Below are 25,839 nucleotides of genomic sequence, written 5' to 3' on the forward strand. Positions count from 1 at the left end.
CATGGGTCTCTCCAATTTGAACACATACTGAATTTACAGGATGTGTGGTCAAATATATTTAGCACATTGCATGAATATTCATACTTAGTTTTTTTTTTTTTAAGAATCTTGTACTGAGGTGGACGTGCTTGTCTGGACTGTTGCTGGGAGGCTGTCTGAGGACTCCTGTCAAATTTCATTCTATTTGGGCTTATGGAGCCAATGCAGATTAGTATTTTGCAAAAAGAATCCCCTATAGGCCATATTGTACTGTAACATAGTATTCCTGTGAATGTTTATCCACTTTATAGCTATTTATCATCCCTTCAAGTGTTGTTGTAATTGTTGTTAATTTGTTGACATAAGCACGTTGTATTTTTTTTAGCGTAGCCCCCTAGCGTATGACAGTGAGTGTATAGCTGGCTACAGCTAGCATCCTAGCGGCATCTTCAGGTTAGCGCAGTTGTACCACTGCATAAACGGCTGATAATGTTATTGCTATGCTCACGATTCATAAAAAGATGCCTTTTAAATATAGCTACATTGCAGTCATAGTTTTGTGTTCCTCAGAATGCGTCCTATTTAAGTAGATACGCTTTCTTTGTTTGTATGTGTATTTTACTACACTTCCAAATGATCACTTTGTTTATATGGTATGTATACGCCGCTTCTTTTTTAGCAACCACACACTGACACCACACACCCTGAAAATAGACCCTGCTATCATACCCTCAGATCTCACCCACAAATAACCCTAGATTGTGCTCAAGTTGTTGTGATGCATGTCATTAAAGTGTGAACTGGATGTTCGGACTCTGTATTCTTATCGATACTCCACTGTGATGGCAAGAGGTCCTGAACCAGTGCGGGTGAACATTGTGGGAAAATTTAGAAAACGGTATAATTTTGAAAAAATTCAAAATGGCAGAAAATCCAACATGGCGGACGTTATGGTTTCTATGATGTTATTTGCTCAGGATGAGATGCTAGAAATGTGAAAGAAATTTTGTGCATGTACGTGAAATGGGTTGTCCCTTGGTGGGATGGCCCTTGGTGGGATGGCCCCCTTATAATTTGTGTATGAGGTGTGGTCTGATACAGTGGGGTCTGGTCCGATATCGTGGGGTGTGGTCCGATACTGTGGCGGTGTGATATGATATAGTGGGGTGTGGTCTGATACTGTGGGGGTGTGGTCTGATGCATTTGGGTGTGGCCTGATATCGTGGGGGTGTGGTCTGATACATTTGGGTGTGGTCTGGTAGAGTGGTCTGATGTTTTGGGGAGTGGCTCATTTGCCAGGAAGGTAGAGGCGATGTCAGCCAGTTGCTGGGCGCCCTGTCCCGGTGCTTGTGTTGGCCATTTGATGAGAAATAAAAAAGCAGAAGCTTTGTCCTCCACTATGAGCTTCCGATTCTCTCCCAGATAAGACTTAGAAAGCTGAAAAGGAATAGTGGCTTTATAATGAGCGTGCACTTCTCGCTCCACAGTGACTAGCAACGGTGTAATGAGGAACTACTGTGAGAACCTAACGTTTCCTTCTTTTTGTTTCTTTCAATTGCAGTACTGGCATAAATCATGTTTCAGCTGCGAGACCTGCAAAATGACTCTGAACATGAAGAATTACAAAGGCTTTGAGAAGAGACCATACTGCAATGCGTGAGTATCTCCCTGCCTTCCTGTGTGTGTGTGTGTGTGTGTGTGTGGTTTTGGTGCTTTAGTGTGTGTGTGTTTGTGATGCTTTGTGTGTGTTTGTGTGGTTTTGATGCTTTAGTTAGCTGTGCAGTGAGGCCAGGGCCACCCTGCTGTGTCCCAGTCTGCCCCATCCTCTCTGTCTCCAGCTCATTATTGCACCCCCCCCACCTCCTTCTCGCCCCCCCCCCTTTCTGAGCGAGAGGGTCGGATCGGGTGTGGGAAAGGGCACGCCCCCCTCCCCTCGCCCCTCCCTCGCTTCCTCACGGGGGAAATCGGGGAGGGAAATTCCGCGAGTTCCACTGCAGTGACTGAATTCCCAGGCTGCCCTCAGTTCAGCTCTCAAACCCGTGTTCCCGGTGCCAGGATTCCCCTTCTCATGTCCCGCGCCTCCCGTTCAGGCTCCCCCCCCCCCCTCCCCAACATGCACGTCTGCGCGGGACTCTACGCGCACGTGTGCTACTGCAAGGCTGCCGATGCTGTGCGCAAGTGTGTTTACCAGGGTTGCGGGTGAGCTTCCAGTGGAGTCCTTCACTCCCTTCGTCTTTGCTGGCCGTCTGTCTGTCTCTCTGTGTGTCCGTCTGTCTTTCTGTCTGAGCAGACGTCCCTCTCTCAGGGCGAGAAAGGCAGGCTGCTCACAGAAGACGCAGGACAGAGTCCCGCAGGAGCCGTCCGTGTGCCGACCGGGTCTTTAAGCGGCGTCTCAGATTAAATTAACCCTCCGGAAGAGACCTCCTCCGACAGCGAGAGGCGCGATCGCCTTACAGTCGAGCGGTTCCCTCGTTCCCGAGATCCTTTTTACTGGAATCAAACGCCAGCCCCACTTAAAAATTAAAAATAAGAATTATAAGACGGGTCTCGCTGACATTTTGGGGACGGAAACGTTGGTCGAGCCTCTCGCTTCTCCAAAAGGCCAGTCTGGGTTTCCAGCAGAGTAATTAGGCTCGCAAGGATTAGACCTCTTATCATTAATTGCTGGAGGAAGTCGGCAGCTGACAGGTCCCCCCCCCCCCCCCCCAAAAAAAATGCAAAAATACAAGGTCGAGAGAAGCAGCTGGGATGCCTGCGACCGTCCAGCAGGCTGTCGGCTCGCTCCGTATTCGCCAGAGGTGCGCTAGAACAACTGGCGCAAAGTACCCTGTTTAGGCGTGTTATGGAGCCTGCCACCAGCAAACGGGTGCCTGTTCCGAAGGTCTTAAGGAATCCACAGACGGGCCCTGCTGAGAATAGCTGCATGCGAACCAAAAATAGAAACGTATACAGGAGGGAAACGGAATGAAGAGTATCGGCTAGTGCTAAATATGTGGGATTTTTTTTTCGAAGGAGAAATGAAGGAGAAGTGAAAGACGTGTGTACTCGGTTGTAATTACTCTTGCGACGCTGTCTCGGGAAAGGGTTAAAAAATAAACGAGGCGCCGGGATGCGCTGCCGTTTCCGTCGTGTTTGATGGATGAAAACCTGAATGGCCTATCGGGTCGTTAAAGAATATCTGACTATTCAGATAGCGAGCCCAGTAATGAATGAAACTTTCATTGCAGCTTTCATAAGCTGAGAGCTGAATCAATTTTAAGGTTCCGCGCTTTCTTCCTGGATGCGTAATCTACCCGAGGGGGGAGGAAGGTAATAGGTTTTCAGTGCACTGTGGAGAAATCGTCTTCTTCCTGTCGGTTTCTCTGCCCTCATTACTCCTAGCATTCAGTTGCGTTAAATGACCGTTTCTGATCTGATTGTGTTATTTAGGTGATTCGGCTTTAGCGGTTATTGTGAGAGCCGAGCTATATTGTCGGTGTCCTCAAATAAAGAAGATAAGCCTTTTATTTTGTTATTTTTGGATCGATCTGAGGTCCTGGGTCGTGCCGTAAACAACTGAGATGGAAACAAATGAACAGCGCTATTGCGGCTTGTGAATTTTGTTGCGCGGTGACAACCACTTGTTTTTAAGGGCGCTAATCCGCGAAATATTTTTAGCTCATTGAATGTCAGTCGTTTATTAATGGCTGTGGTTGACCATGTGCATGTAGAATGTTGAATAAGCACTGTGAAAAAAGGTAATTTGTGAAATTTATTTGCAGATGATGGCCGGATTAAAATGCTCTGCTGGTAAACAGTTAGGTTCTCTGAAGTGTCTTATTTTTCTGTATAACTTGGGAGTTTCTTGTATTAAGTTTTCTTTTAAATTGTACACTAATGCACGTGGTGCTTTGTCATTCGCTCTCCTAATAGTCTCATCTGGTGCTGGGTCTGGGACGGTGTCTGTAAAAGTGAATAAACGAGAATAGGGAAACATTGGTAATGTATGCATAAAAAGTAAATGTCAGGTCTCGCTGGCCTGGCCTTTTATATGAAAATTATAATCCTGGCAAGCCAGTCCAATGAAACCGATAAGTCTTCCACAGAGCTCCTAGATTTATCCCTGGATGACCCCCTGCGTGTACCTCCAATTTCTGATTTCGATAATTAGTCCAATCATTTACTCACTCTGACATTTTAAAAGCATTTTAAGGATGTGATGAAACTCCAGTGAACTTTGTGTTGTAGTTTACGGTCAAAGAGTGCGTAGACCTCATGATATACAAAAATCCCAACGCTGATACCTGATGCGACCATTCTACTTTATTTTAGCCCCTGTGCGTGTGGCGGTGGGTCGCCTTGCGCTAACGACGGCTATCGTTTCTGTCCCTCTGGAGCCACCGTACCTCTCTCCCTGTGGTATTCGGGCACCGAGTCTGTAAATGGAAGCGCTGTGCGACGCGGCCTTCGGGAACGAGAGCGAGGTGCGAGGCCGGTGACAGAGCAGGCCGGGGGAGGTGTGTGTGTGTGTGTGTGTGTGTGTGTGTGTGTGTGTGATTCAGCACGAGGTGCTGGGGAAAGAGGAAGCGCCATGGGCACGTCTGCACCCTCAGGCAGGACCTCGCCCGGAGCAGACTCAGTGCTCGTGTGGGCGGGGGGCGGGGGCGAGGGTGGGGGGGGGGGCACAGGCATGATGTGGTTTGAGGATATGGTCAAACGACCCTGTGGTCAGCACTGTGTACGCAGTTTGTACTGTGTGTGTGTGTGTGTGTGGGGGCTCTATGCATGCAGTTGGTCAGCATCTACTGCTCTGAGAAAGCGGTCTACAAAACAGGAGAACCACAGGTGCACACACACACACACAGTGAGAAATGCATATCCGTACACACACGTTCTCACACGCGCGCACACACACACACAGTGAGAAATGCATATCCGTACACACACGTTCTCACAGGTGCACACACACACACATGCAGTGAGATATGCATACCCGTACACACACGTTCTCACAGGTGCACACACACACACACATGCAGTGAGAAATGCATACCCGTACACACACGGTCTCGCGCGTGCACACACATGCAGTGAGAAATGCATATCCGTACACACACGTTCTCGCGCGCACACACACACAGTGAGAAATGCATACCCGTACACACACGTTCTCACGTGCGCGCACACACACACACACAGTGAAAATGCATATCCGTACACACACGTTCTCACACACACACACACACGCAGTGAGAAATGCATACCCGTACACACGTTCTCACGTGCGCGTACACACACACGTTCTCACGCGCGCGTACACACACACGTTCTCACGCGCGCGTACACACACACATGCAGTGACTCTTACACGCAAAGACACACACAGTGAGAAATCCATATCCACGCACGGGGAGCAGTACACACATGCACATACATGCGCAGTACCCTTCTCTGTGAGGCCCTTTTGCTCAGATAACTCTATTAAGCCATCTGATAGGCATGCCCACCCTCACACAGTGCCCATATAGGGTGTGCCAGTGGGGCCTGGGTATCCTGTACCCATCACCCCTCACACAGTGCCCATATAGGGTGTGCCAGTGGGGCCTGGGTATCCTGTACCCATCATCCCTCACACAGTGCCCATACAGGGTGTGCCCACGAGGCCTGGGTATCCTGTACCCATCATCCCTCACACAGTGCCCATACAGGATGTGCCCGCGAGGCCTGGGTATCCTGTACCCATCATCCCTCACGCATCAACACCTATACTTTCTCCTGGGAGAAGAGCAGGGCTGGGGCAAACAAGTCCGCCATCTCCCAAAGCCGTGGCTCACATCCACGTCTTCAGAGCTGCAGCAGAGCAACTGAAAGATGTCCCTCTGTTTTGCTGCCACCAGTAATGAAAAATACGATCCAGCAATAACTGCTTGCTGTGTATACATTAGTGATGTGTAGTGTGCTGCAAAGCAGACGGTTGGCATAGTTAAGAGCTCATTTTCATTGCATGCCACCAAATTTCCATATTTTTGAGGATGTCAAAAGAGCAAATACAAATGCCCATTCACAGTTGTGGGAACTAACCATAAATGGGTTTAGTTTAAACAAAAGTAATATCATTAGTATAGAAATGCATAACGTTGTCTGCGTAATGAAAACGTGTGTGTCTTTGTGTGCACGTCTGACTGTACAGTATTCACTGCCACTATGGTTTGTGAATAGTGAGCTGCAGGTTTTTGAAGGGCCACAAGATAGTGTCTGTGGTTTTATCTCTGTGGTACTGTCACTTTTAATCTTATCAAAAATTCTGACACATACCACACAAACTTAGACATTTTTACACCCAGCAAACAAAGTAGCTTACTCAGTGTTTCTTTGCAAACAGTGCTGCCTTACTTCTGTCAGTCATGCTGATTGTTGAAGTCTCTTCTGCTCGCATATAATCAAAATCACACAGGTCAAAAATGAAAGTATGGTTTAGTCTATTTTAGTAATGGATGTCACATTTTTGGAAATGATTTGTGGTAGATAAGGTAATGCCACCCCAAACGTTTGCCACTTTGCCATCTGAAAAAAAATGGCCCCAATATACCTGACTTTAATGCATAATATTCAGTATTACTCAAAAGTCCCTTGACTTGAAAGAACCACACATTTGTGGCACGTGTATAAGGTGTTGTGCCACTACAAGATTTGGTATATGTGTGTGTTGTAATGTGTATTATATTCAATTCAATGAGCTTTATTGGCATGAAATGCATGCAGTGCATATTGCCAAAGGAAACAGGAAACATACAGAAACAAGTTGTATAACAGTAGAAGTAAATGTGTATTATATCTCAGCAAAAACATTTTCAACCTCAAAAAAAGTCAAGCTGCTCACTCACACAATCCATAAGCTCTCTATATGTCTGTAAAACAAAACAATTCCTAGAAAATCTGTCTTTGTGCCACATTACTGATATCAACGTCACTACCGAACTTTCAGTAATATATTTCAAAATAGCAAGCCATATTCTCAAGCAGTCAAAGGCATGTTTTCTTACATATGTTCAGCTTGGCCCTTTTGTTTATCAACAGTACTGTCACACCATCTGAGGCCAGTTTTTTTTATCTCGCTGTTTGTCAGCACAATGTATGCCGTCTATTTTCGTTCCTGCAAAGATAAAAATGTGTAAAGGGGAAAAGGCAAAATCCCCTGTCTGGAGTGAGACGACTTGAGCAACCCTCGCCCTCGCCAAAAAAGTGACATTTTCCAGAAAAGAAAATTGAGCAATAGGCTACATTTGCTTACTTCCTCCTCTTGTCTTGCCAGTAGTGCAGCTCTGTAGAGCAGTACTAGGACCAAGGCACATGTACTGTCCGGGTTTGCACAGCTAAGCACACACAGTCCTCTGGAGAGTTTTCTGCCCCATTACTTCCTCATCTCTGCCATAACAACACATTAGTCCCTCTAGCCCTGTGCTATAAGGGCACAGTTGTCTCTCTAGCCCTGTGCTATAAGGGCACAGTTGTCTCTAGCCCTGTGCTATAAGGGCACAGTAGTCTCTCTAGCCCTGTGCTATAAGGGCACAGTTGTCACTCTAGCCCTGTGCTATAAGGGCACAGTTGTCTCTCTAGCCCTGTGCTATAAGGACACTGTTGTCTCTAGCCCTGTGCTATAAGGGCACAGTTGTCACTCTAGCCCTGTGATGTAAGGGCACAGTCGTCTCTCTAGCCCTGTGCTATAAGCATATACACAGTGACTGATCTGGTTTGCTGTTTCAGTTGAGAGTCCTCACAAAGTCTGTGATATTTATTCTGCAGTCATGCAGTCTTACACAGCTGGGTCCAAAATCAATATCGGTTTACCTTGTTAATGTATTTAACCTGATCTCTCAAGGAAGTTGAATGCACCTGGCCTAATTCAGGTTGTTAACGCGAAGCGAATACTCCTCACGTCATTTTCCGAAGACAGTCTGAAGCCGTCATTTCATTTTGACATGGCAGAGTGTAACTGATATTTAGTAGGAAAATGTAAGGATATTTAACTTTGACTTTGCAATACAGCACAATGAGAAATAGTCAGTGGGGGTTGAAACCTTTAGGCACTGCAGTTTGTGATGTAGACGATTTGACTGACTGGCATGACCGAGGGTGCTGAGGGTGGAGTTGCCCGGCACCACCACGTCACTTTTCGCCGATCAAGCGTCTGTGAGAAACGCTACTGAAAATGTGCGGTGCCTTTCCCTTTAATGCCACGATCCTGGGCCAAGATGCGCAGACCGGCACCTCTCAGCCTTTGTCCTTTGGCGGTGGTTTTGAGTGCCATGTTGGCGAGCGGTCGCTGCTTACTCCATTTTATGGAAGGCTTTGCTGATTTCTGACTGACCGCACGTGGGTGTGTGCGCTTTTGTATCAGTTTATCGGCTTTCTGTGTGTACCGAGGCGCTGAGGAAACTCAGAATATCTTTTCCCGTGAAATGTCCTGGTGTGTAAGTGGGTTACCTGTGAGCAGCATGGGGAATGAAATGCGGGACGCTTTGTCGCCCCGAGGCATGCTGGGAAATGTGGCTCACTGCAGCTCGTAAAAAGGGAGCTTCTGGGACTTCACAGGGACCATGTGTTTCTGCTCCTTGTGTTTTTTGGACGTTCTGCAACAGCATGACTAAGACGAGACATTGTTTAGAAAAAACTGGCAACGGTTGAAGAGGATACCGAGTCTGTCAGCGGAACAAATATGAGAACATCTTTCCAGGCCCTCTCTAGATCAGACGCACTCACGCACACACCAGTATACGTAGACTTGGGGGCTTGTTTTCCTCCTCCTGCGTTTGTTAGAGAAACTGGGCTGTAATTAACTGTCTCTCCCCCCTGCCCTCTGCACTTAAAACTGTGTTTAACTGTTCGTAACCGAAGACTATATCCTTCCTCTAGGCGCTGAGGTCTGCTAGTGTACAAGCTCTGTCCCTGCACATCTGTGTGCGTGTGTGTGTGTGTGTGCCTGTGCATGTCTGTGTGTGCCTGTGTGTGCCTCTGTGTGTGTGTGTGTGTTTCCCCTGGCTCAGCGTCTGCATGGGCGCTCTTCTCTCTCAGGCAGACCCTGAGCCCAGATTAGCCGCACGCTCGATCATGGAACTCATTAAAGCGAGACAGGGGTGGGGTCGGGTGAAGGCTCTAGAAAGGGAGGGGGAGAGTAAGAGGGCACAGACTGCCCCACCACCCCCACCACCGCCGCACAAAACCCATTTTCCCTGCCACCATTCCGGCTCTGCGGTCGTGCAGCGTCCCTGCCCCGCGGCTCTCTCTGGAGTGGGAAGGAGCGCAGGCTCCCGGCGCGAGGCCCAGCGTTAATAAAGAGCCGGCGCTCGCTCGTGCCGCACGCCTGTCGGACATCTGCGCAGCGTGCCGCGCGCGAGCCCTTCCGTCTCATCGGCTACGACGCTGACTTCGTTCCGAGCCGAGCGTCTATATTTACAACGACCTGGGACCCTACTTTTTTTTAAACTCACGATGACCAGAGCCCTGCTTTCATTTTTACACTTGCCTTGCTTTTAACTCTGACCACAGCGCTCTGGGTTAGTCTTTTACTGGGGCAGCGGTGCTGCAAGTTAAGTAGGGCTTCTGTTTGCGGGGATTATTCGCAACGTACCGGAAACGGCCGGGCACGGTCAAAGCGTGGGAAAGGGCAGTCTTGGCCGCGATTGGCCGCGGCTGCCGGGGAACCGTCGCGGCGGGTCCGCGCCTCCGTTGCCTCGGCGACCCTGCGTCGGGGGGTGGGGCTTCCAGATAGAGGGCGGCGGCCGAAAGAGAGAGAGAGAGAGAGCCCTTTTGCTCGCGCTCGGTCGGAGCGCCGGCAGCGTGACGTACGTCGTCCCCCGTCTGCCGCCGCGTCCCGGCGAGCGAGGGCCCGAGGCGGCGCGCTTCCTGCTCCTTCCGTTCCCGCGAAGTCTTTCTCCGCACCGCTCGCCCCTCGCATCCGGGCCCCGGGCCTTCGAAGGAACACGATGCGCCAGAGACGCAGTTTTCAACCTGTTCCAATCTAGAGTCTTCCGCCCCGAGCTCAAAGGCATCTGGGGAAACTCAAGGTTTAATATTTCTGTAAAAAAACTTCTCATATTTTGTAATGTTTAACCAAATGTATGTATAGTCATTGTATGTATAGTCTGGACAGGGACCACCCCTTACAGTACTATGAGGGACCCCTGTTAAGAAAACCAGGTGGTATAGAACAGATTGGCTGCTGACAGATAAGGAAGTGTACCTGCAGGAACCTTGCAGGCTAGGCCAGACCAGACCAGGCCAGGTCATGTGATGCCATTTCAGAGGGCACATGGTCACAGCGCAGTGACACGGCCTCTCTCTCTCTGTTTCAGACACTACCCCAAGACCTCCTTCACCAGCGTGGCCGACACCCCCGAGAACCTGCGCCTCAAACAACAGAGCAAGATGCAAAGCCAGGTATGAGTCACACTCATTGCATTGCAGGCATTTAGCAGACGCTCTGATCCAGAGCGACTCGCACAACTTCTCACACAGCATTTACATTGCATCTGTGTATACAGCTGCTGGATATATACTGGAGCAATGCAGGTTAAGTACCTTGCTCAAGGGTGCAACGGCAGCGTTCTACCCGGGAATTGAACCTGTGACCTTTAGGTTACAAGACCAGCTCCTTCCTCATTACTACCTGCCCCCTCTCTCTTTTTTTCTCTTTCTCTTTCTCTTTCTCTCTCTCTCTCTCCCTAATTCAAGTTGCTTTATTTGCAGTCTGAGTCACACTGGGCAAAATGAGTAAGAACGTTAGACCAGTGCTTGCAGCACAAATTAATTCTGAGTTTAGGTCTCATAAAGTAACACGCAACATGGAAAGGTTTAGAGAGACACGGGCCATATGTGGTATTGTTTATGTTAATAAGGAGGATTAGCGGTTGATTTGAATTTTATTTAAATGTTTAAGTTTACTGCTATTACCTCCAGCTGTTCACAACTCTGTGACCTGTTCCCCTCTGTATCTCCTTTTACTGCTCGCTCCTCAATCTTTCCTTTTTCTTTCATTCATCTCCCACAGATGGGTTATTTGGAGAGAAAGCCTCTTAGATTTCCTTCCCCCCTTAATATTTTACCTCCTCTTTGTCCTTCTGTCAGCAGGCATTGATTTGTTTGTTTATTTATTTATTTTTGCTTCTGTATTCTTATTTCTGTATTACTTTCCATCCTCCAATCCCACACTTTCCATCGCTCCATTGAACTCCCTAACTGATCTCTCTTCCCTGTGTATCTCTCTCTCTCTCTCTCTCTCTCTCGTTCTCTCTCTCTCTGTATGTTGGGAGTGCTAGTAATGATGCGATCAAACTCTCCGTCGTAGAGGTTGGGTTTCCTTGGCAACGCAAGGAAATGCACTGACCCTCCCACCTAAGTACACACACACACGGGCGCACACACACGCACACACACGCACACACACACACACGCAGCATGCACTAATTGAGTCCCACCCTATTTAAATTTCACACCACTTGCTGTGATGAGAGCTTGTTAATTGCTGCATTTGAGTTGGTACTTATTACTGTCAACAAACAGGACAAAATCCTCCCCCCTACACACTCGAACCTCATGAAATCGGTCTTTAAAATGATACGTAAATATACCAGTCAGTGATATTATAAACAAATACCATTAATTTGTGCCAGGTTACAAGGTCACATTCCCCATGCAGAAAAGCACCATCTGTCCCTCCCTCTGTCTCTGTCTTTCTATCCCTCTCTCTCTCTCTATTCTGCCTGTCTCACTATCCCTCCATCTCATCTGCTTATACTGTCCATTTATAGACAAAGTTCATTGTCTGTGATAATTATTTCAGTACTCCTCTCAAAATCATCGGTGTGAAATCCTTTGTCTTCGGTCCCAGTGTTGACTGTTTTGTGCCCCCTCTACATACCAACATTGTACATACCTCTGTCTGTCTCTCATGTGGCATTCTAGATAGCCCCATTTGGAGCCATTGTAGTGACCGCTATGTGGTTTTGTATACTGTGCTGGCCTAATTACCCTGTGTGCTCATGTCCCTGTCTACTGTGGACATGTATAGGTGGCTCTTACTTTGTAGGCCCCCTGGTCAGTGACGGTGACGGTGACAGTGTGGGGTCTGCTGTGATTGACAGCGTGGATTAGGAACAGGAGGTGGCCCTGCCCGTCCCCGTCCCCCGTCCCCCCCCGGGGCTGATTAACTTTGCCAATCCGGATTAGGCCGGGGTTTGATTTTATTTCCTAACAGGGTTTACACAGGATTAGCGCACGGGCTTGTTCCCGGAGGCGCGGGAGACGAAAGAGGGCCCGCTGGTACACACACACGTCCTCCCAAAGTCACGGTCCCCGCTCGCCAATACACACTTTACCCCTCATATACCGTTAGCATCGCTAATTAGACACCCGCACAGCCGCTGGCCCACACATACAGGTAACAATTACAACCACTGGTGCAGTGTAGGTAACAATTACTGTCACGTGTGCGCCCGCAAGTGCACAGTCAACATGCGAACACACGCACGCCCACACACTCACACGCCCGCACGCACACGCCCACACATGCGCGCGCACACACACACACACACACACCGAGGAATGCTGACAGTTCACCCCGGCGAACCCGCAGCACAAAAGTCCATAAAAGCGCATGGAACTGCAGACGCCCATTGAAAAGGAAACATGCTGATAATAGCAGTCATGTGAGTCATATCTGAGGCGCGTTTCTGCAGCAGGGTGCACGTCTCTGTGTGGGACTGTTATTCGGGATTCCTCAGAGGGCGGGGGGGGGGGAGCGCGCGGGGAGTGCGGGAGGGGTCAGGGCCGGCCCGTCGTCGGGAGCGGGGACCCACTGGGGTGGAGGTAGTGTAGCGCAGAGGCGCGGTCTGTCTGTGTGGAGGAACATGGGGGAAAAACCTGGCAACCCGGCGTTTGCGCACCAATCATTGCTTTATTTGCTCTGTCTGGCTCTAGCTGTGCCAGTGCTGAAGTAGCTCTTCTTACCTCCATTTAACAGCAAGGACAAAACCGTTGTAGAAAATGGGGTTGGATACAAGTTACAGTGGCAGTGCTAGCTGTCTTGGTTGCGTAAAATCCTTTATTTATTGCAGTTACTATGGTGTGTGTGTGTGTGTGTGTGTGTGTGCACGCATTTATCTGTGTGTGTTTGTGTCTGTATCCCTGTGTGTGGATGTGTGTGTCTGTGTCTGTGTGTGTGTGTGTGTGTGTGTGTGTGCGCGCATTTATCTGTGTGTGTCTGTGTGTGAATGTGTGTGTGTGTGTGTGTGTGTGTGTGTGTGTGGTCTATGTGTTGTCTGTGTGTGTGTGTCTGTGTGTGTGTGTGTGTGTGTGTGTGGGGCTGTGTGTGTGTGTCTGTGTGTGTGTGTGTCTGTTGTGTGTGTGTGTGTGTGTGTCGCTGTGTGTGAATGTGTGTGTGTGTGTGTGTGTGTGTGTGTGTGTGTGTGTGTGTGTGTGTGTGTGTGTCTATGTGTGTGTGTGTGTGTGTGTGTATGTGTGTGTGTGTGTGTGGCTGTGTCATGAATAGCTGGCCTTCGGGGGCTGAGTCCTCAGTGTCATTACCGCGATACACATCTGCCTCTTTATGTGGGCTAGCCACTTCCTGTCCTGTTGCGGGGGTCAGGCAGCAGTGCACTGTGGGGGCGGGAGTCACTCTTGCTCTCCCACTACCAAACAGAACAAACACGATTGCAGAAAGACTGAGGGACATGCACACCGCCTGCCCATATAAGGCAGTATCACTGCTTCCTTTGTTTCCTCCCATCTGACAGGAAGTTGCTGTCATTTCTGCTGAATAGGGTAACAGCGGGCTTCACCTGGGCCTTGTTTTCACGAGCTACTCTTGCTGTGAGCGAAGTGCTCTTATCGTCAGCATCGTAATAAAATCTCCATTTTTGGAATTTTTGGCTCGCATGAATAGAAGGCATTGTGACTGGTTTATTAAAAGCACAGTGCAACATATTTTAATATAATAATTATGTAATGTAATATGTAATTATGTCATGTAATAATGTAATAATGACTGGTTTATTAAAAACACAATGTAACTTAAAACATGTAATTAAATGTAATAATTATGTAATGTAATGAAATATGTAATTATGTATGTTAAAAATGAAACCATTTTGGTTATTTCTTCAAAAGTTAAAAAAAAAAAGTTGTAATGCCGACAGTGTGGTTTGCTTTTGATTCTTTTCAGAAGCAGACACTCCTTGCATTGTACGGTGGCTGATATTGCCTTGTGTTTTGACGGGGTGTGTGTGTGTGTGCATTGTGTGTGTGTGTGTGTGTGTGTGTTTTCTTTTGCAGGTGCTGTATAAGGAGGAGTTCGAGAAGAACAAAGGGAAGGGCTTCAGTGTGGTGGCGGACACGCCAGAGTTGCAGAGAATCAAGAAGACGCAGGACCAAATCAGCAACGTAGGTCCCCCGCCCATCCCCACCCATCTCCCCGCTAATTCCTCTAAATACCTCTCTGCATTCCTCCTCTTCCCTCTCTCTCCCCCCTTCACTTACCCCTGCCTGAGACCATCGCGCCTGGTCACGAGGCAAAGCTCTCCGCTCTGATTGGCCAGTGGCCCTGTTCAACTGAAGGCCTAATGAAGGAACGGACCGGAAAGAAGAACGCGCCGCGTCTTCTAACAGCCGCCAGCGTTAATAACAAGAACGAGCTTTCCCTTTTCCCCCCGTGATTTCCTTTGGGAGCTGGTCGCGGATCATAGCGCCGCGGAGCTTTTCGTGACGTCGTTTCTCAACGAACGAGGGCCTGGTTTCGTAGCCGCCCCCGCCGCGCGATTGGCCGGCTGCGTCGGCGCGCGGCGCACGCCCCCTCAGCTCCCCACGCCGTCTTGCGGGCGGGCCGGGAGATGGCGTGTGCCGTAATGCGGTAATTGGCGAGCGGGCGCTGGGTAATTGTCGGTCTCCGCCGGCCTGATTAGGGAGGTGTTACTGCATCAGGGAGACGCGACGCAGTTGCAAAAAAAAAACACGGGCGCGCCGAATACGGGGAACTAGAGACACGGGTTCGTTCAGCGCGGACCCTCCGGGCCGGCCAGCTCGTGTTTTGTTATACCAAACAAGTGAATTTGTTTTGTCTGCTCTTCCGGTGATTTAAAAAACACCGGGGGCAACCAGGGAGCAAGTTTTCATATCTTGCAGACCGCGACCTGTCGCAGAAAGCGCGAGGCGCTAGCGTAAACAGAAAAGCAGACACACGGACACGCGCTGGCGTGCTTACAGGTACACACCCACTTCTGGGGACGCGTCCAGCCTCCTTTTCCTGAGCGCCGTGAAGAGGATGCAGTCCTTCCTTTCCTGCCTGTTCAGGTCGGGACTCCAGGGAGCTGCGTCGGCCCTGAGTGACACCGCAGTAAACTCGCCGAGATGCAGCCACACTCATACACACACACACCACCTTCCCACACTGAGACGAACTACGTATATGGTCCAGGATATGTTTTTGTCCAGTTGAAGTATTACGTTTTACATTGTTTTATATTGCATTCTATTTAACACTATCAATATGCAGCTACTCACATATAGCAATTTAGGCCTTGTGATACATTAAAAACTCAAGTACCAAATGGTTCAGTGGGGATTTTCAGACAATTTAGCTGTATACGAGATAAGCCATTTCATATAAGCAAAGGAAATTTAAATTGCAGTATTTTCATGCTTCTTGTTAAAGCTGTTTTCTTGGAAGTATAGGCTCCATTTGATCCTCATGGATCAAATTGAGATTTCCGAAATGTCCTTTAATTCATCTTTAAAAGAAAAGCACTGTGTCTAAACGGTTGAAATAAAGCATTTTTGTTCACGTGCATCTATCTTTCTGCGGCATCATGTCAGATCATATCTGCCGGTGGTAATTCACAGTAGGCTCTTTGGCTGTGTTGCAAGCTGCGTTCGGATGGGAGGCATTCAGTAGTTTTGCATTGAATCGTTCCAGTTGGCAACAGGCTGGTGGCTGAGAATTCATATCTTTAATTTGTAGCTCGGCGTAGGATTGCAACCCGCTTGAAGTTGTGACCTTCTCCTCATTGTCAAGTTTCGATAAAAACTTTGCATAGTTACGCGTAGTTCTTTTGCTGCGGTTGTGTGCTGTAATGCGTAGCTTCTGATGGAGAAGGGCAGGCCCGTGCACTGTGCATTTCATTACGGTTTGCCTCGCTACAGGAGAACTATTTTAGTTCTCATTTTAGGGACTGGTCAGACTGGTCTGTGTTTAGTATATTGACCCAAGTGTGGGAGTGCGGAACCGAAAGAGGTAGCTGTTTATTTTGTTTGTGTTTTCAGTACCATTTGAAAATTGTCCCTTGTTCATTTATGTTGTCGGTGGAAATAAAATATTTGACATAAGGAGAACCTTCGGGAGCGTAATTCATATGGACAGCCTGTGAAAATGCATTTCGCAGACACTTCAACATATTCTGAACTTTTTCAGTTATAGTGCCAACTGCCAGCAGCGACAGATGCCTGTGGAGAATATAGTATGTTTATGTGAAATTTCGGCCGTATAGGGACAAATCACGGGGATCTCAGTAATGTCTGAAACGTGTTCCTCAAGACTGCGATTCGTCAACTCAGGAGTCTCCGCTCATGCCCAGACACATCCGTTCCTTTCTGTCGCTTGTCTACAACTTCCCCCCCCACTACCCCCTTTTTTCTGTCTCGTTCCATGTTTCTGTATTTCTGACACACTTAAAATATGAAGCTCTGGTCTGGGCCTCCCTGCCTGCCCTGTCTGCTTGAACATGCCCACGCGTTTGCGCTAGCTCTCCAGCACAATAGCCGTTCAGTTCTCGTGCCTTAGCACCTTGCTGAAATCATAACCAAATTCAATGTAAATGGCTGCAATGTAAATCGTTCAGCGAAAGCACGTTAGCCGCTTTCTGCGAGTAACAAGGAAGCTCAGAATTTTTTACATGGGGGTCAATTTGGTTATGGTTCAGCACCATGTACTAGAAGAACAAAGGTTTATTTTACTGAAATGCGTTGGTATTAGTTCCTCTTAACGGCGCAAGCAGTTAGTGGCTATTTAGTCCAGGAAATGTCCCTCAGTGTTGGGTCTTGTGGTGAGCACATCTTTCGGGAGGTGAAGGGATATTTTGACACGCTTTCTCTTTCACGTGCTCTGGCGCACGTTCTGAGGAGCGCTCCTTCTTTACCCCTCCCCTCCGTCTCTTTTTCTTGGTCTCTCGCTTCCTACCTGTTACTCATGATGTGTCAATGGGTGTCGCCTAGCAACAGTGGGGTCACATGAACGCCGGTGGAAACGTCATTTCCCCTCAGCTTTCCCGTCTTCTAAAAACGGAATCGTATGCAGTGCCGCACCTAACAAGAAAGCGGGGGGGAGGGGAATTGGGACAGTGGTGACCCCTAGTGGTCATAACGTGGAGTTGCGTTTGCAGCAGTTTGTTTTGTAAAACATTCTTAATGGCGTGCAAAACAAACAGACATCACTGTATGGATCAGCGAATCTCTTCACGGAGCAGTCTGCACCTAAACAGGTGGCAGTGGCAACAAGAGACTGTGAGCGGGTAGACACAGATCTACAGAGGACATTTACCGGGTCATCTTCTCTCATTTGAAAATGTGTGTACTTGCAGATTAAGTACCATGAGGACTTTGAGAAGGGTCGGATGGGAGGAGAAGCTGGGCCCCCTGATAGCAACGCCGCTCCAGGTACGCACGTGAATTTCTGGAACAATTTCAAAATAAATGCTATAAACCTGTGCCGTCAATCGCCGACTCTCGTTTGTGGTGACGAATACACTCACTGGGCCTCATTCACGAAAAATGCATACGATCACATTTGATCATAAACTGTGGGCAAGAACATTTCCACCAACATTTTGACATTCATCGTTTTTTTTCTTATCTGTATGTGTTCTTGGCTGTTTCCTTATGCTGATCACATGAACAGGATTGTGCATAAAATGTACAAACAGCACGGATTCTTGATCTCATACACCTGTCATATGCACAAAAACAAAGGTCCACACATCCCTCATGAATCCCAGACTGTTTTTTCATCGGAACATTTTAAAGAACAAAAGTAAGAATAATTTAAGAGAAGTTTTGTGAATGAGGCCCATTGTGTCTTAGCCATTTTAGAAGATTATGTAGATTCAAATATGAAATGAATTGGTGTGAAAAACTGGGGAAAAAAACAGAACATGGTCCTTTTGATATTTAAAGGTTATCAAGCATTTCAGTGCCGGTTTCCATGACTTTTTATTGTGCATGTAGACTAGTGGGTGATTTTTTTCAGGTGTGCATATTAGTGGGTGATTTTTTTCAGGTATGTATAAAATCAGATAAGTTTAAGATTTTTTTAGATATGTGAAATATTGAGAGGCAGTATCAGGAGTTGGAAATTGTTTCCCTTTCTGGGACTAAGTCTGACTGTCTGTGTCTGTCTGTCTGTCTGTCTGTCTGCCTGCAGCATATCATCATCAGCCAACCAACCCAACCAACCCACCCAAGGCTCAGAACTACAACTACCAACCAGCTGCTGAGCCGGTGCGCTCTGCCGCTGCTGCGCCGCCCCCTAGTGCCGGGGTGAGGAACTGTGCTCTTCCACATGCCGCCTCTCTTTTCCTCCTATTACTCTTTTCCAGTAGTGTCTGCTCATTCATCCTTATTTTTCAAAACTTCACTCTTCCCCTTTTTCTTACAGCGTGTTCTGTTGCTGTTTGTAGGCCATGCACATCTGTGGGAAGAAATGAAACTAGTCATCATCTGAAATGTGTGCGTGTGCATGCATGTGTGTGCGTGCATGGGTGTGTGTGCATGTGCGTGTGTGTGTGTTTATGTGTGTGCGCGCATGTGTGTGTGTTTAGTAGTAGTTTCTGGCCTGGTCCCAGTGTGCATGTTTGCATTTCAGCAGACACAGTTTGAGTTTCTGCCTCTAACCCTGTGTGTCTGTAGATGTGTGGAGCTCTCCTCTAACCCTGTGTGTCTGTAGATGTGTGGAGCTCTCCTCTAACCCCGCGTGTCTGTAGATGTGTGGAGCTCTCCTCTAACCCTGCGTGTCTGTATATGTGTGGAGCTCTCCTCTAACCCTGTGTGTCTGTAGATATGTGGAGCTTTCCTCTAACCCTGTGTGTCTGTAGATGTGTGGAGCTTTTCTCTAACCCTGTGTGTCTGTAGATGTGTGTGTAGCTCTTCTCTATCCCTGTGTGTCTGTAGATGTGTGGTGCTTTCCTCTAACCCTGCGTGTCTGTAGATGTGTGGAGCTCTCCTCTAACCCTGCGTTTGTAGATGTGTGAGAAGCTTCATCATCTGAATGTGCGTGTCTGTAGATGTGTGGGCTCATCTCTAACTGCTGTCTGTGTGTGTGGGGTTTCTGTGACGCCTGCGTGTTGTAGTGTGTGGAGTCTGCCTCTAACCCTGCAGTGCATGTCTGCAGAAAAGTTTGAGCTCTCCTCTAACCCTGCTGTGTCTGTAGATGTGTGGAGCTCTCCTCTAACCCTGTGTGTCTGTAGATGTGTGGAGCCTCCTCTAACCCCGGTGTCTGTAGATGTGTGGAGCTCTCCTCTAACCCCACGTGTCTGTAGATGTGTGGAGCTCTCCTCTAACCTGGTGTCTGTAATGTGTGGAGCCCTCCTCTAACCCTGGTGTCTGTAGATGTGTGAGCTTGTCCTCTAACCCTGTGTGTCTGTAGATGTGTGGAGCCCTCCTCTAACCCTGTGTGTCTGTAGATGTGTGGAGCTCTCCTCTAACCCTGCGTGTCTGTAGATGTGTGGAGCTCTCCTCTAACTCTGTGTGTCTGTAGATGTGTGGAGCCCTCTAACCCTGCGTGTCTGTAGATGTGTAGCGCTGTCCTCTAACCCTGTGTGTCTGTAGATGTGTGGAGCCCTCCTCTAACCCTGCGTGTCTGTAGATGTGTGGAGCTCTCCTCTAACCCTGCGTGTCTGTAGATGTGTGGAGCTCTCCTCTAACCCTGCGTGTCTGTAGATGTGTGGAGCTCTCCTCTAACCCTGCGTGTCTGTAGATGTGTAGCGCTGTCCTCTAACCCTGTGTGTCTGTAGATGCGTGGAGCCCTCCTCTAACCCCGCGTGTCTGTAGATGTGTGGAGCCCTCCTCTAACCCCGCGTGTCTGTAGATGTGTGGAGCCCTCCTCTAACCCCGCGTGTCTGTAGATGTGTGGAGCTCTCCTCTAACCCTGCGTGTCTGTGCGTGCAGAAGCGGTACCGGGCTGTCTATGACTACGCGGCGGCGGACGAAGACGAGGTGTCCTTCCTGGACGGGGACATGATCCTGGACGTGCAGCAGATCGACGAGGGCTGGATGTACGGCCGCGTGGAGCGCACCGGCCAGCAGGGGATGCTGCCTGCCAACTACGTGGAAGCCATCTGAGAGAGAGAGAGATAGGGAGAGAGGGGGGGAGAGAGAGAGACAGGGAGAGAGAGAGACAGAGAGGGGGAGGGAGAGAGGGAGGAGAGAGGAGAGAGGGGGGGGGAGAGAGGGAGAGAGAGAGGAAGACAAGGTAAAAGAAGGGAGGAAAATATGAAAATCAAAAGCCCAGTGCCATCTCATTCCTCAATTTAATACGCTTTCTCTATATTATTATTATTATTATTATTTGTTTTTGGTTTTTCTTATCTTGCGCATTCAGTTCCAAAGCTCAGATCTATTCATGCCTGCTCTTCTGCACAGAGCCCATGCTGCAGGCTTTCTGTCTGTCTGTCTGTTCGTCCGTCTGTCTTAAATCCTTGGTCAACGGAGGTGCTATCCCAAGTGGCACATAAATCTCAGCTGATACACACACCAGTGTCTTAAACTACCCGCACCCCTGAAGCACTTCAGGCATACGCTATGGACCCAGCACAGAGCTCACATTAAGGTGTTCAGACGGTCTGAAGCTCCTGGTCAGTCCAGCATCTGGTTGACATCATCTGGATGCCGTGGCAGTAGAGAGTTCTATGGTCAGCAAGGGGACGCCAAATGAGCCTGGGTGGTCAAAAACCACAGCCAGTGGGAACTGGGCAAATTTTTTGAACCTTTGCTTGCAAACATCATTGAGCTACCCACAATGCCCCTGTCCTCCCCTTGTGTGTGGCAAGCCTGTTCAGGCTGGTCATGATTTTCTTGGGTGTAACCAGATGGTGATGGAGGGGGAGCCACAGGGGGCCATGAGTGATATACTGTATGTGGCTCCTCCGTTTCTGACCAGTGCAAACCTCTGACATTCCTTGATTGTGCAGTCCTGACCTTTGACCTCTGCAGAAATTCCTGACCATTTAGCAGAGGACAAAATGTCTCCTTATCCTCCACACACAGTCTTGCTCTGTTCACGCATTTCGAGCAGTTCTCGAGTTGTATCTAAGTACATTCCATTCATTCAGATGCCCCTTTGCTGCTGCCTTGGTCAATTGAGTATCACTTTACCAAAAGCCTGTTTATATATATGTGAATACAATGTTCTTATTGTAGCAGCTGTCTAGCTAGGCATTGTGGGCATTGCCATAATACTGGAATTGGGTAGTAATCAGGCATTGATCACCCTATTGGTGTGTGTGTGTGTGTGTGAAGGAGCCTGAGAGCCTAAGGGGTGGGGCTTGTGAGCATAGTAACATAACTTTACCGGCATTTACAATCATACCCATACTGAAACGGCAAAGAGCTCGGGGTTGAAGATTTTTCACCACCTGTGCACTTTGGGGTGTAAACATGGCACTCTGTTTTATAGCGGTTTAAAAAAGGGTGCAAGGGTTTAGGTGGACATCGCTGTCTATTACAATGCCGGGTTTCAGTGGCGATCTGACCCGTCTCAATGAAGGAACCGTGGTTTTAGACAGGCCCTGCACAATTCCAAAATGACTTTCATCATTCCATTCGTGACTGTGTGTAACGCAGCGTTCCAGTCAAACTGGAGAAGCGAGGGCCGAGGGTCGAAGAGAGAACGGGGCCGTCCGCTGCCGTCTGGCGCTCGCTCCTGTTGTCTTTGTCGTCAGCGTGGCCGCGCTGTCGTCGCCTGACCGCGACGCGCTCGTCATCTCGGTGCCGTTGTCCGAGGGCGGGAGAGACACCTTGGGTCGCGAGGGCACCCGGGGAAGTCCCGTAGGCAAGCGTCACAGCTCAGACCAGCGGATTTTTGTAAAAAAAAAACAAACACGCTTAACAGCACTTAACGGAACTGAATAGTCCCGTGGCTACGGAGAGAATCGTGCAGAGGGGCCCGTGTGCCGAATTCAGAGAGAATTTCTCTGAGGTCACTGTGCTTCTCTGTGGGGGGGAAAGGGGGGGGGGGGTTCGCACAAGCCTATCTGAGCGTATCTGACGAGCGCTGGCCATAAACCGCGCGGCGCGTGCCGTCTTGTTCTTCGCGGGTCGGTCCAAAGGGTTAACGGCCCCTGCAGATGCAAGTAATGTTTGTAAGTGGGACGAAGGCTGGTTTTGTCCTGAGACGAGCGCTGTGTGTACGTAGAGCAGGCCCAGAGAAGCTGGGAACATAGCGCTTCGCTTGAGGAGCCGGCCCGTACCCTCTGGGAGGCAGGAGGAGGGTGGCCCCACGGCTCGCTTTTTGGGGGAGGGAGGGGAGGGGGGGGGAGGGGAGTCCCTGCGTGTTCACGAGGAGGGTCCTTTCCTGACATTCCACTGGGGTCGAGAGTAACCCTCGGCAACGCTCTCGTGCCCCGCGTTCCGCTCTCCGTTCTTTGTCTCATCTTCCTACCGTAGAAGAAGCGTCAAACTCCGCTCCTGGAGGGCCACAGTGTCTGTGGGTCTTCAGTGTGTTTCAGCAGTAGCGATTACGTTTAATCATTGATTGGCTGATGAGTCCACACACCTTGCTCTCAAAGCCTTAGCTGGCTGCTGATTGGAAGGAAACCACTACTGCATGCATACAGACACTGTGGTCCTCCAGGACCAAATGCACTGTGACTGTTTCAACGAAGAATAAGAAGGGTGGTTAAAAAAAAAGGACATTTTTGTAATCGAAAGCGGAAATATTTTGAGCGACGAAAACAGCGCTTCAAAGCATAGGTAACCGAAAATATGTGTAAATGTATATTTATGGAAAACGCGAAGTTTCGAGGTGGACGAAGGATTAGCAGTCTGGTTTGGGGAAATCGTAGTTTTAAGTCACGGATTCAGTGTTAAGGATTATTTCATTATTTGGAGGGATTGTTTTTTCTTTTTTTTTGCTCTTATGGGAATGATTTGTGAAGCTAAGGCTTTGGTGGTGTTTGGGTTTTTTTTTTTAGGTGAATGGTAAATTTAGTGAATTCCATGACTGAAATAATGTAACTAAACTAAAAAGGGGGATCTAATAAGTGTCAGAGTGACATGCATGGTGAGGCATTAATCATCACGGTTTTTATGGTGGCCATAACGGTGCATTATTATGATGGATGTTACTCCATTTCACAATTCCTATGGTGCCATGCTCAAGAGTGACCCGTTGTTGCGGAACGGGTGATATTGGAGCCCATAGATCAGCGCTAGTCAACTCCAGGTCCTGCAGGCCCCAGTGTCAGCAGATATTTGCTCCGACCAAGCACCACAACTACCTGATTTCGCCAATTATTTTACCTCCTTGGACCAGGTGGTGTAGTGCATGGTTGGAGCCAATACTTGCAGACACCGAGTCCACAGGACCTGGAGTAGAGCGACCCTTCCGTAGATAATACTGCTACATATAACAGCGTTTCGCTGTTAGGCTATGTAAACAGCAGAGGTAGAAAATCCAGCTTCAGAAAGTAAAGGTCCTCCCCAGTATTTTGTTCCAATAACCAGGATTTCGTTTCAGCCAAGGGGTAGAACTAATTAGGGAAATCAGCTGTCTGAATTAATGGTCGGAAGAAACACATGGCAGGACTTTTACTTTCTGACCCCTGGACTTTCCACCGCCGGTAAACAGCAGCTGTCGTGGTGCCGAGTTTCAAGTGCGCCATGAAAGTTTTTGGATTTTAAATTATTGGTTGGGAAGCTTTGGCTCAGTCTGGAGCAGAGTGCTCTTGAACCAGTGGTTTTTTTGCAGTGATGTGTTCTAGGTTTGCGGTGGTCCGGTGCGAAGGCTTGTTGTGGGGAAACGCGATCGGGGCTTTCGCAGCGAATCCCGCCGGGTCCGTTGCTGAGAGTCCGCGCTGGTGGCTGATGAGAGGAGGGGGAAAAGGTTTTAATCTGGCAGTGCCCCATCGCGCCAGAAACGAAGCGTAGAGCTAATGGGGTAGTGGAAGGGGGAGGAAAGACCTATTGGATCGACCACAGAAGCATAAGCTTCCCGCTACTCTCTGTTGCGCTGATGGGAGAGGGTCTCTACTTCCTGTTGTGTGCTGTGTTGTGAGGAGGATGAGGTGGGGGCTGCCTCATTCACCCCACCTCCCACCGAAATTGGCTGCCCTAAGACCACACCCCCTCTTCCTCATCTTCCTTCTCCAACCCTCACCGTCTGTAGAGGCGTACTCCCAACTTCCCAATGCATACATCTGTCTGCTTCGTTTGTGCTAATATGGTCTTAATGTTATTTTGCTAAAATATTCCTTTCTGTCATCAAATATTCAATGTAAGAAAAAAGTAAATTAATGCATACAAATAAAAGCATAAAAATAAGATTCATTAAATTTTATTTTTATTTTCATTTTACTTTGCATACTATGCATAAATCCGCGACTCATTGAATATCAGGAATTTGATTAGCATCTCTTGCTGCCCTGTCAAATTACGTGTACTGACTATCCAATAAAATGTCATTTTTACCCGGACGCCTCTTGTGCTTAATGTTTCAGCGTGGTGGCATGTTTTCAAAACTTCACTACCTGACTAGGATATAGCCTGACTACTTCCCGATAGCGCGGCATTTTTAATATTTGAATTTATGTCTTCGTTCTCGCATACTCGTTGAAAAACACGAAATAATCCGTTTAAGCAGCGCGTATCTCTTTCTAAACCGAGGTTGTGGTACCCAGCCTATTTTTCCGCTCCGTTGATCACCAATCTCATCCATCCTGTGTTGCGGAAGATTGAGCTTTGCAACGCAGGACGCCTCTCGTCCATTACTCATTCCTTCCTCTCGCACTTACTGCAGCACGATTTGCAGATTTTGTCACAATGTTGGACGTATTAGTTTTAATATTTTTCGCCATCATCGGTGTCGCCTTCTTGTCCTACATCATCTACATGTTGTGAAGAACGCGGGAGCACAGACTGTCTGCGTCATTGTGATGGGACGAAAAAAGCAGACATTTCGGCATAACATGCATCGTTCGACTGGACATCCTGCAAATAAAGGTATGTTTAAATGTTAGACAATAAATTACGACAAGTCCACAACCACGTAGACGTACTATAGAATAGTAGACGTACTATAGAATAATAGCCCTTATAGAGCCTTATATTTAGTGTTTTTTTATGCATCCTCCATGTATGTTATGCTGTTTTTCCCCCCTTTCTCGCCATTAAAAAATTACTGTTCTTGAAGAATCTAAATGTGTTGTACTATTTAAGTACATTTGGCAATGACGTAAATAATTCTGACGTCACATTTCCGTCCTGTTCCCTGGGTTAATGCCTTAATGCACGCCCTTTGTCCAATCGTGTGGGGATATAGGCCTATAGTATCATGTAGGCATACTATAGGACGCTCATGACACAATGTTGTCGATTTGGTGTCAACTGGAAGTCAATCTTTGTCTATCCCTACATGTTTAAGGAGATAAGAGAAAAGCGTCTCCTGCTGGTTGACATAGAAGACGCTCCTAAAAGGATGAAGAAGCAATAGGAGGATTGAATGGATGGAAGAGACACTTTGGCTGGTTTTGACCATATTTCATTTCACAAAAATGTTTTAATTCTGTATTTTGAGTTGGTGAATTTATTCATGTGTATTTGTCTCAGATAAATGCAAATAAACTTTGA

The 25,839-nt window shown here is 48.1% G+C and overlaps 1 protein-coding gene across 1 annotated transcript in view; it reads left to right on the forward strand.

Annotated features, from left to right (window-relative positions):
* LOC135247930 (LIM and SH3 domain protein 1-like) overlaps positions 1 to 24,680 on the forward strand; it is a 35,393-nt gene extending 10,713 nt beyond the window's left edge. The window contains exons 2-7 of the mRNA XM_064321921.1: positions 1,541 to 1,635; positions 10,311 to 10,395; positions 14,287 to 14,394; positions 17,583 to 17,658; positions 18,422 to 18,537; positions 20,164 to 24,680. Coding sequence (XP_064177991.1) covers positions 1,541 to 1,635; positions 10,311 to 10,395; positions 14,287 to 14,394; positions 17,583 to 17,658; positions 18,422 to 18,537; positions 20,164 to 20,337 — 654 coding nt within the window. The 3' untranslated portion in view covers positions 20,338 to 24,680. The remainder of the gene's footprint in view (positions 1 to 1,540; positions 1,636 to 10,310; positions 10,396 to 14,286; positions 14,395 to 17,582; positions 17,659 to 18,421; positions 18,538 to 20,163) is intronic.
* The last annotated feature ends 1,159 nt before the right edge of the window (positions 24,681 to 25,839 follow it).

Source organism: Anguilla rostrata, chromosome 2 (genome assembly GCF_018555375.3).
Source record: "Anguilla rostrata isolate EN2019 chromosome 2, ASM1855537v3, whole genome shotgun sequence".
NCBI lineage: Eukaryota > Metazoa > Chordata > Actinopteri > Anguilliformes > Anguillidae > Anguilla > Anguilla rostrata.